The sequence below is a fragment of the Tenrec ecaudatus genome, chromosome 10, assembly GCF_050624435.1.
Source record: "Tenrec ecaudatus isolate mTenEca1 chromosome 10, mTenEca1.hap1, whole genome shotgun sequence".
NCBI classification, from domain to species: Eukaryota; Metazoa; Chordata; class Mammalia; order Afrosoricida; family Tenrecidae; genus Tenrec; species Tenrec ecaudatus.
In genome coordinates this window covers 41,894,120-41,912,446 of record NC_134539.1, presented here as the reverse complement: position 1 = coordinate 41,912,446, position 18,327 = coordinate 41,894,120, and the positions used below count along the sequence as shown (strand labels likewise).

At 38.9% G+C, this 18,327-nt stretch overlaps 1 protein-coding gene across 1 annotated transcript; it reads right to left on the bottom strand.

Moving 5' to 3' along the window:
• LOC142457913 (olfactory receptor 13C8-like) lies at nucleotides 1-963 on the bottom strand. The gene has a single exon (XM_075559002.1). It carries the CDS (start codon nucleotides 961-963, stop codon nucleotides 1-3), a length of 963 nt encoding a protein of 320 aa, XP_075415117.1.
• Nucleotides 964-18,327: the final 17,364 nt, after the last annotated feature.

Sequence of the window (18,327 nt, the reverse complement as noted above, 5' to 3'; positions counted from 1 at the left end):
TTATACGCCATCAGAGAAGTGTTTTCTACCCAGCATGCTCTTCACAGCAGCCTTGACATCCTTGTTTCTCAGGCTATAGATGATGGGATTGAGCATAGGAGTCATCACTCCATAGAAGAGGGAGATGAGGGCGTCGATGATGTCTTGATAATCGGAACCCGCAGAATTTTTGGACTTGGGTTTTGCGTACATGAAGAAGATGGTTCCGTAGAATATAATCACCACCGTTAGATGGGCGGAACAGGTGGCGAAGGCCTTGCGTTTCCCTTCGGTAGATGGAATCCTCAAAATGGTGGCAACAATGAAAATGTAAGACACAGAAATTACTAGCAAGGGGATTATGATAAAAATCAGATTAGATGCAGTCATACTAATCACATTGATTGAAATATCAGCACAGGCCAGTTTCAGGATAGCCAGAATTTCGCAGACAAAATGGTTAATAAGATTATTAGTGCAGAATGGTAACTGCATTGCAAGAGATGTCTGCACAAGAGAATTAGTAAGTCCAGTGACCCAGGACCCAGTAGCCATGGGCACATAGGTGTTCTTGCTCATGATCACAGGATATCGAAGCGGGTAGCAGATGGCCACGTAGCGATCAAGTGCCATCATGCCCAGGAGCACACACTCCGTGGCTCCCATGGCGAAGGAGAGAAACATTTGCACCACGCATCCTGAGAAGGAAATGGTTTTCCGTACTGTGAGGAAGCTGTCGAGGATTAGTGGGACAGAGGAGCTTGTGTAGCAAATGTCCAGGAAGGAAAGATTGCAGAGGAAGAAATACATGGGGGTGTGCAGGTGAGAATCATAGATGATTACTGAGATAAGGACTCCATTTCCCAGCAGGATCATCAGGTACATCCATAAAACTAGCACAAAGAACACGGTCTGGAGTTTGGGGTGGGCAGAAAGCCCCACCAGGACGAATTCTGTCAACATGGAATCATTGGTTCTTTCCATGATACACGTATGCTTTCTCACACAGGCACTGTGAAAAGGATGGAATAGCAATTTGTTAATACAATAGCCTAGGAGAACAAGTTCTTGTTTTAGAATAAGATTTATTTCCCCTGATTAATTTTAGGTCAAACTTGAATCATTAAGTCCTATTTTCCAATGGAAAAAAATGACCGTCTTCCCATTTCTCCTAGGTTTTCAACTCAGTTTTCCAACAGTTCATGAAAACCAGAGCTTCACTTGAAACTGAAGACCACAGCTCTGTTGGGACCCCCACACCCAGGTCTGAATGATCATTTGCTTATTACATTAACTGATCTCATTATATTAATTGACCCATTCAGATGGAGTTTCTTAGTCTTTTGATGAGATAGGACAGAAACCCTTAAGAGAAGAAAACTGTTGCTGTAACCAGCTTGGTCATAACAGGGAATATAACCGTTAAGCAAATCTACTCTCCATGCCTTGTTTTTTTTAAGAGCTTTCCACCCCTGTCCCTCCCCAACTCTTGCAGAAGTTCTGTTTTATATTCTATGGAAGAGTGCACGTATATTTTCCCGGCAAGTTCGCTCCCGAAAACTCAAGTCACACTGAACATTATAAAAAATTTGTAGTCCTATATACAGGAGAACAAACCAAACCAAATTCTTAACTGTGTCTTTCATGAATCCTGTGATGTTATGCTGTATTTCTATCTTCACTTAGATCCTATGTTCACACCTATGTATTGGGTTAACAAGCTTGATTAGTGGATGTAAATTTAATTGTAATTGCATAGGGTGTGTATGGTATACAGCAGACACACAAAATAGATTTGATTCTTCATTGGGTATACTTATCTTTAATTTAGAGTATTAGACCCAAAGTTTCAGAGTTAGACAATCTAAATACCTGTGCTAGGATTGTTCCTAGGTCAGCATACTCTTCAGAGTCAAGTTTTCCCAATCAATAAACTTACCAATAATTTCTTCACAGATTTTTTGAGTATCCAATTAAAAATGGTTCATGATTTGAAAGCAATTTTCAAGCTAACTATAATATTTAAATACCTATCTATTCATTCAACATAGACAAATAATCGTATATCCTGACAGTATTACTGAGGTTAGTGTTGAGGAGGCAATAGTAAATGAATAGAATTATCATAACATTGGTTTTTCTCAAGGCCAATGAATAATCTTTCCTACAAGTAATTCTGTATTAGTTAAACAACTTATTGCTTTGTTTCCATATGATTTTCCAGTTTTAAAGCTAAAATCGAATTGTCATAAATTATTGCTCTAGTTTAGAAACAAAGCAATGTCGAGAGAAGGCAACTCTTTTGTGGGGGGTGCCTAATGAGATACCATGGTGGTTCAGCAGTTAAGCACTCATCTGGTAGCCAAGAGAATGGCATTGCTGACCCACTAGCTTCTCAAGAGGAAGACGATGTGGCAGGAGGCTTCCCCAAAGATATGCATCCTCGGACACCTTGTGGGGCATTTCTACTCTGCTTTCATGTCTTTGGGGTGTGCCTACTGGATTTGGGTAGTAAGTGAGCATTGTCTCATCATAAAGCTCCCAATCTTTCGAAACCCTGTATTATGTCAGACAGTGAACTGTGTGCACTGAGGTTCTTATAGATTTGGGTGTTAATCTGAGAGAGGATTAAAAATGTTGCTAGTCAGTCAACCAAAGCCAGACCTCAAGTGGAGTGACAGAAGATGAGGATCTGCCAACTACAGATTTCACCACACGCCAACATTCCTGTCACTATGATAGCCTGAACGCTCTGCTCAGTGCCCCTGTTACTAATGAAAGCACTTGGCACCAGCGTGGAATAGATATTCGGATTCCCTCCCTCACCTGGATGATACCTATCAGTCCAGATTGATGTAGGTTGGTAGAAATCAAAACAAGACCTTTCTGAGAACACAGTGGCAGACTTTTGTCTGAACATCACAAATTAAAAAACAAAATTTGAGTCTATACTACAAGAAACTTTAGGGCACTGGGTACAAGTGGTACTGATCACAAATGATCCTGGGTCAAAAGGTTTCAGAAAGGGTGAAAAAACAGGTGGCTTACATTCTCTGATCTTAACAGGGTTTTAGATACAAGAACCATATTTTTGTCTTAGTTTGCACTTAATTACTTTGAACTTCACTCTACGGAGGGTACATATGATATGTGAGATGTTTCTGCTTTCTTCCCCATAATTTTATAGTGATGGTCATACGGACTGCTGATGATAACCGAAAAAAAATCTGCTGGAGTGACACACATTTGGAACAGAGGATTGATATTCTTAGTACATTCCAGATCCAATAAACCCACTGCTGTGGAGTTGATTCCAACTCACAGTAATGTTTTATAAATATTACAAAGAATTTATGAGAGTGTAAGCCTTTATGGGTGTAGGCTGCCTCATCTTTCTCATAGGTCCAAAAATAATCTTCAAATTACGTACCTACTGGAAAAACAGACAAACAAATAAAACAGGAACTAACACACCCACTTTGCACTGATACTGGAAGTTAGTGTCCCAGAATGAGAATGTCAAAATTTCTCATTCTTTGTGAGAGAATGTGTGAAGTAAGTATTTTTGAGAAGAACGCTATTACATTAGGGGGAAAAAGATTCCTAGCTTTAAATCTTGTAATTCTTTTTTCTCTTATTTAAATAAGACCATTTAATGCCTAAAAGCTTTGTTAAGAAAATGATCCAGACAATGACATAAAATATAGCATAGAACTCCAAGTACATGAAATAATGAAAAGTGGACAGATGACAAAGTTAGATATATCCATTTAAAATATATACAATCAATGTCTGACCCATAAATTGATCAATAGCATTTGCAAAATCAGAAGATGGAAACTGTATAAATTTAGACTGAAATAAGGCTTCATATCCTTGGGTTTAGTCATTGTATTTCCTTGTGAACTGCTTAGTTTCACCTCAGGAAATGATCTCCATTGTACAATTGCATGGACGACACTTGTCGGTAGACATAAATGAACACGACGCAAGATGGCGTCATTATTCCCTTCTCGCTTCCACTTACCAGGAGACTGTTCCTCAAGTAAAACTGGTAGATGAGGCTCGAGAAATTATCCTGACTTTCAGATCAAGACTTTCTTGTTCAGAAAAAGAAAAAAAGTAGGAAAGTAAATGTCCGTACAATCCTGTGTCTTCATCCACAGACCTGCTACATTTTGAATCCAGTGGCTGGAAACTCCAGAGACTCCCTGCAAAGGGCAAGGTATTTGCACAGCAAAGCCGTTCAAATTGCGTGTGTATGTGTGTGAAGAATATGTAGGGAGAGAAGGAAACTGTCCGACAATACAGCAATTAAAGTTAGACAGGTAAACACGGAGGATTGGAAACTTTCCAAAGCTCCAGGGAGAAGGTCCCACAGACTGATTATGTCAGGTAATTGGGGTGTCCTCGTTGCTGTGCAACCCCGGAAACACATAATGCCCTCGGTGGCGCCACCATGTGTGAAGATTTTATGGCTCAAACAGACGGAAGAGTCTTTGGTGTGTGTGGTTTTTTTCTTGACATTACTTGAAAAATGTTCTATTATCCTTGTCATAAATCACCCACTTTTGCATATACTATTCATCTACTGACTTGATTCCAATTTACAGGAGAAAACATGCTGTGATTTATGGGAAGTACAGTGTCACTCGGTCCCATGCAAGGGAGCAACATGTGGGTTCAAACTACCCACTTTCCGGGTGGTCAACTGCTAGTACTTTAACACTGCATCACCAAGAGTCAGTGTTTTACACACCCAATGGGGCTCATAGAACACTCCAACTACTAGTTAGTATAACTGGTCCCTTTTTGGACCCTACAAAGGTCAGAACTATTGATCACTATTTTTGGAGAATGACACAGTCTCTATGCTGGGGATCGCTTGATGGTACTGAGAGTTGGGTTCGTCTGGGTCTATTCCCCTGGAGGATCTGGTGGTGGTGTGTGTTATATGTTAGTTTACTAACACCAACACCCACAGTGTGAACCCACCAGCTGTTTCACAGGGAAAGGTGAGGCTGTCTGCTAGTGAACAGACTTACAGTCTCTGAAAACCAAAGAGAAAGGTCTATTCTGTCATTAAGGGTCGATCCAAATTGGTATGGATGCCCTGGCAGTGGGTTTCGTTTTTGATACACTGTTCCTACTGCCCAGTGGCAAGCTACCAGTTTTGTGGGCTGCTGTCTTCTAGGCTGACTTGTTAAAATACCACAATACTATCTTACTGTGGTGTGGCTGTTTTGTAAGTTTTTGAGTGGAATTCAAAGTTCAAAAAAAAAGAAGATTCCATTTTTGCCAGCAAATTCATGGAAGGGTGGCCTTTAGAATTCCCTATTTTATCATTTTTGTGAAAGCCCACTCCCCACTCTTTCGTTTGATTGTCTTTGTTTAATTAGTTGGGATGTGATGCATATATCATAGAATACCATATTTCAATCACTTAAGGCGAATTGTACAATTGTCACCACAGTCAGTGTGTAAACAGTCTTTTTCTACATGCAGTCCTTGTCATTGTTCCCCTTGCAACCACCCCCACCACTACCCCTGTACCCCTCCCCAGACCCCTTTTTCTATTTGCTCTCCTTATGGGTTTATCAATCCTGGGTTTCTTATGCCAACACATGGGAAAGCATATAACACAGCTTCAAGAGGGTGACCTCCACTGACATAGAACCCCTGAGATACACTCTATTATGAATAAACCAAAACCAAACAAAGCAATAGACACAAACATTACAGTAAAGTTTTGGAAACGAGTTCAGTAGATCCCTCATATAATTTGGGCTGAGAATTTAAGTTTTCAATAGTTCCATTCATTTAACTTGGTCATATCAACCCTTAAGTATTTCCCCTCACAATATTTCAGTTTTATGGTAACTTGGGCACCATTGTCCAGCAATTCTGATAAGATTTCTACAGCACAGGTTATTTTATCCATAGCAATTCAAAGGACCTCAGGTTGGCTGGTTTTACACCAAGTCAGGCAGTGGATTAGAAATATTATCCTTTCCTTGAACTCTTTAATTTGTTGTTTTTATTTGCCTCATTGCATGACTTCTCAAGGGACCATAGATTCTTATTTTGTGGTATCTTCAAATATATAACTTTCATCAAGGCTGCAATAAAGTGAGTGAAGAAGTTACATTCGTGTTGGGGAAGGAGAAGGTAATTGAGCATCCTAGTCATCTATACTCTTGGAGTTGCCCATGAAGACTTAATACTTAGCCCATTTTCTGTTGACTTTTCAGACTCTGAACATTTCACTGAGTTTGTCGAGTTTTTTCATTGTTTTTATTAACCTTTCATCTGACTATTCCTAATACATATCTCCCACTTTTTAACCCCATTTTTAAGGGTTGTACTAGGAGATGCATGACAGATTCTCTGGTATGATTCCCCACATGCATTCATCCCATCATCAAAGGAAATGTTATGGCTTGGGCCACCTTTATTACAGCATTGAATATTACCTGGATCAAAGTAATAAAATTAGAAGATACTTTAACCACATTCCATAATAACTTTCTATTGCATATATTCAAGGGGGCACCCCACTGCCCAAATTGAAAAATGCCCCCTAGGTGGAGCATTCATAGGACGCTAGGCGAGCATGGAGCAATTTGCTCTGAGCTAGTGCACCCAGTGGTGTCACCTGGGAAGGCTCTCTCTGTTCACAGTGAATTTTTCTCGTAAAAGCAGGTTTCTTTGAACCACATTTCTGGGTTGGCCTATTTAAGAGAATAGTGTGAGGCTATGGGATTTTGTTTCCTGCTTGGGAAAAATGCCACAGAAACTGTTGTGAATTTGAATGCAGCTTACAAGGACTGCGCTACCAGAAAAGCTCGGTGTGCAAGTGGTTTTCTTGTTTCAAAACAGGTGAGATGTTGATTGATGAAAACACTCATGCTGCAGATTGATGACAGACCACTGGGGAGATGAGCAAATTATCTGGACTAGCTTGGAGTTTGACTCAGGCCTGATTTGTGGCAGATGGGGGCCTGGTTTTGCCACCATGACAATGCACCTGCTCATGCGGCCATCTCAGTGCACCAGTTTTTTTTGACAAAACCCAGCATGCCTCTCTTTCCCCATGCACCTTTCTCACTTGACCTCTCTCAGTAGGACTGCCTTTTGTTTCCGCTAACGAAGAGGGACATGCAAGGGCAGCAATTTGCTGATTTGATGATGTAGAAGACGTGAAGAAAAAAACCAGGATGATGCTGTGAGCCATCCAAACAAATGAGTTTGAAAAATGTTTCCAAGAACGGAATCGCAGGTTAGACAAATGTATTAAGTGTAATGGATGGTATTTTGAAGGTGATATAGTTGTTCTGTGAAAAATATTTAAACATAGCTTTGAAAAATATTCTGTCTTTTTTGGGGGTATACCACCTCATATTTTATAGTATTCATCTACTTTCTCGTCTTCATTATTTCAGAAAGCTGCTTACACTCTGATGTTCAGATCACCAAGAAAACAGTAATGTAACTGAGTTAGTTAAAATTAATTGTGCCAACCTGGTCAATAAACACATGTGGGATTAACTGAAGGGTGGAGAGATAAATTGCTCAGTGAGCCTCGCCTTTCTAGTTCTCTGGTCTCTTGCTTTGTGATCGTCAGATCAGGGTGCAGCTGACTTAGCCAATTCCCTGCTTTAGCTGTCAAGTCTGACTTCCTGAGAGACATCAGGAAGACGTTCTTAGGAAAAGGCCATGCCCACACAAGAGCCTCACTTGATGTGATCTGATTGACAGACTAGTCACCACCCCTTCACTCTTAACCCTCTGAAGTCCTAAATTGACACCAGATTATGTTACTACTACAGAAGATGAAATCTTTGACACCTTCAATCTTTTCTTTATTTATCATAATATTATCTATTGGTTCTCAAAACTGGTGAGGATTCTGGTTTTTTTACATTGAGTCGTAATACACATTGAAGACTGCAATCTTTGATCTTCAATAGCAAGTATTTCAAGCCCTCCTCCCTTTCAGGAAGCAGGTATGTGTCATCTGCATAGCACAGGTTGTTAATAAGGCTTCCTCCAAACTTGATGCCTCATTTGTCATATAAGTCATGTTCTTTGATTATTTGGACAGCCAACACATGTTCATGGTAAGAGGATACAACCATGACATACACCTTTCCTGATTTTAAAACATATTCACAACTGCCTTCTGATACATGCACAAATTACTCATGAGCCACCATAAAGTGTCTGGAATTCCCATTCTTCCCAAGGTTTTCCAAAATTTATTATGATCTAAAGTGTTGAGTGCTTTGGCATAATCAATGAAACATAAGTAAACATCTGTCTGGTGTTCTCTGTTTTCAGCCAAGATCCATCCAAGAAATGCCCTATGTAAATACTTGCTTTGGTTATTGAGTTAGGAGAGAGGTCGCAATGCTTTCTGCTTGGGCTTGCATTTCAAAAACAGCAGAAGCCCACCACTATCCTAGAAACAAAATTTCCCAAGTTTTGACCTTATACAAGAGGAAAGGCTCCAGGTGAGTGCCCTACCTTCTTATTCACATTCAAGAGATATTTAAAAATTTTATTAAGGTATATTTCAAAAATATATAAGCAACATCTAATTCGTAGCTTCATTGTGGTGAGCACACAACATTTGTTATAACTACATTATCTGTATATAGTTCAAAATGTATTTCAGTTACTTTGCAGAACAGCAGGCTCCACCTGATTAAACATTTATCATTAAGCTACCACGTATGACTTTTTCTACATTAATTGTTTCAAAGAATTAGAATACCAAGAGATAGAAGCTATATATATATAATAACCTCTAGAAATGTAAATGATAGTGTTTTATGATTCAGAAATAAATTTTAGACTACTGTCATAATTATATGCCTGTTTCACTATGCTGTGCAAGTGCTCTAGGATCGCTGGCAGTGGGCATTTCGTCTTACTGCCTGTTTACCTGCTCCTTTAAGGGGACGGCCCCAGCCCAATGCTGGAGCATTTCTGGCAGCTCTACAAAATACCATGTACTGTAGTCATTTCTTATGTCTACTTTCTTCATTGAGCTGAACGTCTCTAGAAGACTTTTGCATCTGGTGAGCATTCAATAAGCATTCATATTTTTCGCTTGTTAAATTAATTCAACTTTTTAAGGAACTTATTGAAGCGTTTTCTTGATTTTTAGTGAAACATGACTTTTACATACCTTTGAAAATTATAATTTAGAGCCCAAGATCCAATATAATGAGAATACATTAGTAGACATTCATGTGACATTGTAATCTCAATTATCTGATATGAATATACATGTTTGAGTTTAAAGCACAAACATTAATTTCTAGATTTTTCCCTCTATATTTGTGTTGTGTACATACTGATCTAGATTTGCTTTTATTCAAAACAATCTTGCAGAAATATAACTCAAATGAGTGTGGGGGGGCATCACAGGAGTTAAATATGATGCATTGAACTTTATTATTCAATCCATCATATCTGTAAGTTTAAAAAGTTCTAGCATTGATCTTAGCATTAGTAATTCTTATTTGAAGACTAGGGTCTCTCTTTGAAGTAGCCATTACACATCCCTTGGTACATATATAATGCTTTCACATTTATGAATTTTAGTTGGTAGGTATTTGTCCCATGTTTTCAAACATTACATTGGCAGGAAAATTTTATTCCATTAAAAACTTTTAGTATCACTTTTATTTATTTCTAACCTCTGTCTTAATTGAGTCTGTGAAACCCTTGCTCCTCATGCACAAAGAAATTTCTTCACTTCACAGGTCTCTCACTGAAACTTTAAATTGCTTTGGGATTTGGGGAACAATTACAATAACACTTGCATAACAAATATTTACCCATCCACATCAGTGAAATCTGGCATTATTTCTTGACCCTGACCCTAAGTCACAATGCTGTCATAGACATTTATAACATTCTAACTGTGCTCTTCTTGGAATTGTAGCTAATTTGTCTGTCTAAAGGTACGTTTTAAATAATATAAATTATCTTTCCAAATTTCTTCATTTAAATTTAAGTGTTAAATAGTATATGCTATACATTTTCAAAGTATAATCATCCATTGGTATTCACAGGGATTGGTTTGGGACCCCTACAGATTCCCAAGTTCAGGTATGCTCAAGTTCTTTATATAAAATGGTGCAGTTTTGCATATAACCTATGCACATCTTCCTATACACTGGAAATAATCTCTAGAATAATTCTAATTACTAATACACTATAAATGCTATGTAAGTAGCACTTTTAGCACCATTGTCTTTTGGGATGCCCCATCTGAATATTTGTTATATATGATTGGTTGCATCTGACAATGCAGAACCCATGGACTGAGTGAATGTTGTAGTCAGATGCCATCAAATAGATTTTGGTGCATAGTGACCCTGTGTACAGAAGACCCATCTTTCAAACTTTAAAGTCACTCTTTGATTTGAGTTTATATTATAAACAAACAGCGCTACAGCTGTCCTACTACTGTTAAAGGACAGCTACTAATTTATTCTCATCATTACTTTTGTAAGTAATTATATATTGTTATCACCGTCTGGAAAACAGTTTATATAGGCTATTGTCTTTCACAAGAGCCCCATGAGAAATGTAAGGCGAATATTTTATCAGTATTTTCCGAATGAGGAATCTCAGTCTGTAAATTAGAAGCAAAGAACTTTAAACCAAAAAGTTTAAATCCAAATCCCAAGCGTTTCCCACTGTGTCAAATTAAATTTCTGGCTGTTAAAATAGGTATTAGAGGATCATTCTTCATTTACATTGCATAACTGGTACTAGCCATTTAAGGTGCTACCTTATTAGCAGTACTGATCAAAACATACTTAAAAGATAAACAAACAAAAAACACAATAAAAATCTGCCCCAAACAGCACACCCTCCTGCCATGTGACCTACCAAAGTTGTCCTAAATTGCTTAAGATGCAAGAAAGTAAATCTGTATCTTTTCAGTCATTACTAAAAGTTATGGGCAAGCACTATGGTTCTCCAGTGATATACAGAGAGAAGAACGGTACAGACATGCGGACGTTGAACACACCCCTTCCCCTTGCTGTGTCATAGAATGCAAGAGAACTGGTTTGAAGAGCTGGCAGCAACAGAAGAAAGGCAGCTAAGCCTGCCTGGCTCAACATGGTGAAAATGGAAAAGAAGACTTTTGCCTGCAAGAGAAAGACTTGGAGCAGGTGACACAAACACTTAATTTGGGTGCTTAAGAAATATTGTCTTAATGGGTGCATAAACGAATGTGGTGATTGAAGAAAGCTGATGGTGCTGGCTATCAAAAGATAAAGGGTCTGGGTCTTAAAGGCTTGAAGATAAACAAGCGACTATCTAGCTCAGAAGCAAGAAAGCCCACATGGAAGAAGCAAACCAGCCTATGTGATCACGAGGTGTCAAAGGGATCGGGTATCAGGCATTGAAGAACAAAAATTCATATTTTTTGTGAATGAGGGGGAGTGTGGACTGTGGACCCAAAGCCCATCTGTAGTCAACTGGACATCACCGTACAGAATGGTCATTGGGAGGAGATGAGCCAGTCAGGGTGCAGTGCAGCAACGATGAAACATACAGCTTTCCTCTAGTTTCTAATGCTTCACGCCCCTATCCCAATTCTACCTTACAAATCCAGCTAGACCAGAGGATGTGCACACACTGCTACAGATAGGAACTGGAAACACAGGGAATTGAGGATGGATGATCCCTTCAGGGCCTGTGGCATGAGTGGCGATACCGAGCGGGTGGAGGGAGGGTGGCGTAAAAAGGGGGAACCAATTACAAGGATCTTCATATAACCTCCTCCCTGGGGGAAGGACAACATAAATGTGGGTGAATGGAGACATTGGACAGTGTAAGATATGACAAAATAATAATTTATAAATTATCAAGGGTTCATGAGGGAGGGGGCATCAGAGAGGGAGGGTGAAAGTGAGGAACTAATGACAGAGGCTTGAGTGGAAATGTTTTGCAAATGATTAGGGTAATTTTTTAAAAAACATTTTATTAAGGACTCATACAACTCTTATCACAATCCATACATACATCAATTATATAAAGCACATCTGTACATTCTTTGCCCTAATCATTTTCAAAGCATTTGTTCTCCACTTAAGTCCTTTGCATCAGGTCCTCTTTTTTCCTTTCCCCTCCCTCTCTGGATTAGGGTAATTAATGTACAAATGTGCTTTACACACTTGATGTATGGATTGTGGTAAGAGTTGTATGAGGCCCAAAGAAAATGATTTAAAAAAAGAAATATTGTCTTGATAGATTTCTAAATGGGAAGCCAACGGAACCTTTAATTTAGAGCCAATAGGGGCTGAATCTAGAACATCTTTGTATTTGCTGATAACTCAACATTTTGTTTTCTTCCTTTTGTGTTTCACAACTGGCTGATCAAAGTGGGCATGTTTCTTATACTAGGCACCGCATTTTGGGAGGATTTTGATGTGTTATTAAAAAGGAGTATACTGTGAGTGTAGCGTCATTGTCATTTTCCTTTAGAAACTGATGAATGAGGATAGCCAAATTTTGTCTTGGTGACTAATTTTACTGGTCAGTCATAGCTGTTGACATAATATCTATATATCTATCGATCTGCAAGATTGAAGTTACCAAGGACTTCTACCTGCTTGAATCCACAATCAATGCTCCTGGAAGCAGACATGAAGAGATCAAAGGATGCCCCGCATTGGGTACATCTGCTACACAAGACCTCTTTATGGTGCTTAAGGGGAAAGATGTAACTTGCTAAGGTGCACCTTTTCCAAGCCATGGTGTTTTCAGCTCCCTGCTATGCATGTGAAAGTTGGACATTGAATAAAGAAGACCTAGGAAGAACTGATGACTTTGAATTTTGAGGCTGGTGAAGAATATTTAAAGTACCATGGATTCTCAAATGAACAAACAAATCTGTCTTGGAAAGAGCACTCAAAATGTTCTTTAGAAGCAAGGATGCCGAGTCTTGTCTTACGTACTTCGGACACATGAACAGGAGAGACGATCTCTGGAAAGGAGCATGTGTCGTAATGGAGAAATAGAGAAAAGGAAGAAGGTCCTTTAACAGATGGCCTGACACCGGGGCTGCAACAGTGAGCTCAAACATAAGAACCATTGTGACGATGGGGCAAGCCTGAGGATTATTCCGTTCTGTGTGTACATGGAAGCATTGTGATTTGGAACGAGCTGACTCCATGACACCGAACAGCACTTCCTGTTACACAGGATGGCGAAATACCTAGGAGGCACAAATGGCTACTGCATTCAACTACTAGCAGCAAGGCTGGCGGTGTGAGCCCACCCAGGGGCTTTGGAAAGAAGGTCTGTCAAGGGACTTCTGAAAGGCCAGCCATAAAACCATAGGGAGGCCACCCACTTTGACTCAAAAAGGTTATCAGGAATTACTGCCAATTTACTTAAAGCTGGGCTTTGTTCAGACAGCATTTCGGTTAAAGAGCCTAGGCTTGGATTTTGCCTGTGCCCACTGTAAGGGTATAACTTGATAATTTATAAATTATTATTTTGTCATATCTTGTACTGTCTAGCATCTCCCTTCACCCACTTTTCTGTTGTCTGGCTGCCAGGGAGGAAGTTATATGTGTAGATCATTGTAATTGGTTTCCCCCTTCCACACCACCCTCCCTCCACCCTCCGGTATCGCCACTCTCACCACTGGGACTGAAGGGATCATCTGCCCTGGATGCCCTGTGTTTCCAGTTTCCATCTGTACCAGTGTACATCTTCTGCTCTAGACAGATTTGTAAGGTAGAATTGGGATCATGATAGCGGGCGGAAGGGGTAAGCATTTAAAAACTAGAGAAAAGTTGTATGTTTCATCATTGCTACACAGCACCCTGATTGGATCGTCTCCTCCCCGGAAGCCTTCTGTAAGGGGATGTCCTGTTGCCTACAGATGGGCTTTGGGTCTCCATTCAACACTCCCCTTCTTCCCAATGATATGATTTTTTTATTCTGATGATGCCTGATAACATCCTTTCAACAACTCATGATCATGCAGGCTGGTGTGCTTCCTCCATGTGGTCTTTGTTGCATCTGAGCTAGATGGCCGCTCATTTACCTTCAAGCCTTTAAGAACACAGACGCTGTGTCTTTGCTAGTCGGCACCATCAGCTTTCTTCACCATATTTTCTTATGCACCCATAACATTTATTTTCTTAAGAATGTAATTATGGTTCAACTCTGGAATTTTCTGCAATACACAAAAGAACTATGTTCCTATCATTTTTCTGGTTGCTATGCCAAGTAATAAGACAAAGATAATCCATTAGATCAAAAGATATCTGAAGAGTCTGTTGATTCATGTAGATAAAAGGCTTGCTACTCTTTCTGATTTCTAGACCAGCATCTTGGCAGTTTTAGGCATGCAGAGTCTCTAGGCCGGTCCTGAACACCCAAACATCTCATGCACTTTCACACAATCATGAGCTCCTGAAGCTGAGGCCCGACCTTTGTCTCTTCAAGCTTTCCTTTATCAACGACCTTCTAGGACAGAAGGGCACTCCTCTGTGCGGTTTTTGATGCCTTCAACTGTAAATCTGTCTGAAATCATCTGGTGGGTTCCAGTGGATGCCCTTTTGCTTAACTTAGTGCCCTACCAAGGTCCTTAAGAGTTCTGTGTACACACATGTACATTCATTTATGTAAAATATTTAAGCATTGCTATTTGTTGTGGTGGTTTTTCAGGATGATTTTGTTAATAAGGAACTGATCAAGATAAACTGAAACTACAGAACAAGCAAAGAGACTGTAATCTTCTCCAAAGGTTATTTATCGTACGTGAAGAGCCGGTCTACTCCAAAGACTTGCTGCAGGAGCAAACAAGATGTAAGGGTGTGAGGCAATACAAGATCAGCAACTCATTCATTATTCCATTGCACAGATGCCAAATTTTATTAATTGTTATTTAATGTAATATGATTAAGTATCTATAAACAAACACTATGAAATTAGAAAGAAGGTCCATGTTACCTTGATATCGAAGGAAATAGGGCACAAAGTTAATTTTGACCATCTGCGTTAATCACTGATACAAAATGCCTGTCCTTAGTTTAGTAGCAACCACCATTTGCTAATGATGCTGATAAAATACCTCACACTTATCGTTTTAATGTTCCAATCCAGAGGTTTACTCACCGTGACTTGGGAACTTGTCCTAAAGAGCGGGAAACGTTACTTCTGGACTTGTTTCTGAACATTAAAAGATCTCCCCACACTAACTATGAGGCTTAAATACTTCCAACATTCCCAAAAGCATTGCAAGCTACTTATACGCACAGCTGAAAATTACTGGATGTCAGAGTCCCAAGCAAACACATCTTTACTTCATCTTGACGGTTGCTCAGATGAATTTTAACGTTGTTTCTTTGCAGGGAATAGTTTTAAATCAGGTCTTTTTTTGACAACCTGAAAGCAAATAACATGGACAAGTTTAACCAGACATTTGTAATAGAGTTTATTCTTTTGGGTCTTTCTCAGTACCCCAAACTTGAGATCATTTACTTTCTTCTAATTCTAGTGATGTATCTAGTGATTCTAATGGGCAACGGGGTTCTCATCCTAGTGAGCATTTTTGATTCGTGCCTGCACACCCCCATGTACTTCTTCCTGGGCAACCTCTCTTTCCTGGATATTTGCTACACTTCCTCCTCGGTTCCCTGGACACTAGTGAGCATGATCTCAAAGAAAAGAAACATCTCCTTCTCTGGGTGTGCTGTGCAGATGTACCTAGGATTTTCAATGGGATGGATGGAAAGTGGAGGCATGTCTGCCCTCTGACTTCGGGCAATCAGCTTCGGGCTGGTATGCTGTTGTTTGCCCCTTTTTCTTGGCATAGTTAGTAGAGGTCAGATGTGGTCTTCATGATACTTCCTCATGAAGCAGTAGGGAACATGATATGCTGAATTTCAGCTTCAAAGAAAGGAGGAGGCAAATACTTTCACCTTTTTTGATGGTATTTATAGTATAGCTAAGTGTTAATATTATTCTCTTATTAACAACCTACCCTATGGCACCAAAGTAATTTTAGCTTTATCTTTTTTGCACGATCTTTTATTGAATCTCTTTCTATTAGCAATAATTTCTCCTTTCTGCTTATTTTAGCCCAATATATTCTATGTGGAATATGATTTTTAGACTCAAGAAAAACTCGACCCACAATGGTGGCAGCATTGTAAATGTGGACAATGTGTTTCTTTCATTTGTTCACAGTATAAATGTAGGTAATCTTCATGTGCTGGCTATAAAAGGGACAACGGTCATTAACTCCCTTCAAAAGGATGAAAATAGTGCACTGCACAGCAAATCTAAAATCTAGATAGGTGCTAAATATACATCAGTGAAAAAAGTGGAGGTATATACACTTTTATTCATCTTTTTCCCCAGGGTGCAAAGGTAATCCATGTCCACCAATATTTCAGAATTTGGTGAACAATTCAATATTCTCCTGTCACATAATGATGGTGATGACTCTATTTTCAAATAAACTACAAAGCCTCTCATTATCTACATTGCAGAAAAAAGCAAACAACTATAGAAGGAAATGGAATGTCTTGACCAGGTCCTACTGCAGTTCAGCTGTGTAAGGAAATGATGGACTGACAAAATATATTTCCCAGGATCCATCTGATTCACAACATTTCTTAAGAAGATTATTGTATTCATCTTATATTTTAAAAACTAGATTTCAAGATATTCAAGATTGATTTACTGGAAATAAAATCCCTATGTTAGAACTAGATCTTGGAGAAGTTGGTTCTGCTCCTGGGTTTAGACAAAAAGGCCCAGTAAGAGCCACACGAGAACAAGCCAAACAGATGCCACAGCAGCCAACTGATCAAGGAGAAATTTGTTTGTTCTTTGTCCAAAACCTGTGTCACCACGTAGAACATAGAAACATGATTAAAGTGGAAAAACAACAGGTAATGACACCAAAGTTACTACAAAAAGAAAGATAAAAATTGTGTGTCTAAGTGCTTTACAACCTATTAGAATATAACTCATATATTAAAAGCACAATAGGCAATGTTTTAGAATGTTCTAGGCATTAAGAATTAAATCATTTAAGCTTATGAAATAATAAAAGTTACAAGTTAAGAAGAAAGAAAAATATTGAGATTTTAAAATTTAGTAGTTACTGTTTTATTCACACACACACACACACACACATACACACACACACACACACACACATGCAATGTTTCATTTGTGATCTGTGTCTCAACTCCCATGAACTCCCCAGAGAGCTAAATTAAGTGGAGTGTTTTTTTCCTGTATGGACCATGTTGTTGCTTACCCACAGTGACAGATGAAACACTGCCCAGTCCACATTGGCCTCGGCCACCAGGAGAATTGTGGCTTCTATTCTCCACACAGATGCTGTCATGTATGTGGGCACTCTTCAAGAAAACCAGACCGTTTGCCCCCAATTCTGTAGCACCTCGTTCATTGAAGAACTGGACTTTCCCCTCTGCCTCTGCTGACTCTGATGCAGCTTTTCCCAGTTACCAGTTATGCCCAGGAGCTTCACTCCTTCGGAGCTTGTGAAATCCACTGTGGATTAGGAAGGAAGTCCTCATTGCAATCGGGTCTCTAAGCCCTTTGGACTTTCATTCAGCTAAAGGAACTCTCTGCTACTATGTTACATGGATTCCTTTAACTTCTACTTAAGATGCATTACGAAGGGACTCCTTCATTTATTTTGGTTGTATTAAATACCAAATCTCAGGAAGATGTGACAATGGGTGAAAAAATCTGTTGTTCCATATAATATTGCACATCACATGGAAATCACATAATACACTACCAAATAAGGATTAATTAAATGACAAAAGGCCAACACAGTTCATTTTGAAATAATTGCATTTAATCAACTTTAAAATTTTTCTTACTTCAGATATGATCGATATGTATTTCTGACTTTTTATAGTATCTGAACCTTATATGAATTAAAAAATATTTGTTGTGAACGTATGTCAGCCTTTGTGATAGGGGTGCTTTTTGGGATACCATTGGATAATAATGAGACAATTTCTTATCCTTAGGGAACACATACATGTGGGGTGAAAAAGTAAATAACACAATGCCATACATGGTTTACTATTTAAGTTGCATAAATATTATTGTAACACACATATTTTAAAAGATGCATTTTACACTACCTTATGACACGATGGTTTTATAAATTTTAAATCTCTGGCTGAATTGCATACATTTTGCATTATCTTATTTCTGCAATTACGAAACTTGTGAATAACGGTAGCTATGAAAATATTATTATTTTGTTATTTCAATAACAAATGGTGAATTTTTAAAATATAC

What these genes read in the sequence shown, in the direction of transcription:
- LOC142457913 (XM_075559002.1), bottom strand. Translation starts at nt 963, where the DNA reads ATGGAAAGAACCAATGATTCCATGTTGACAGAATTCGTCCTGGTGGGG.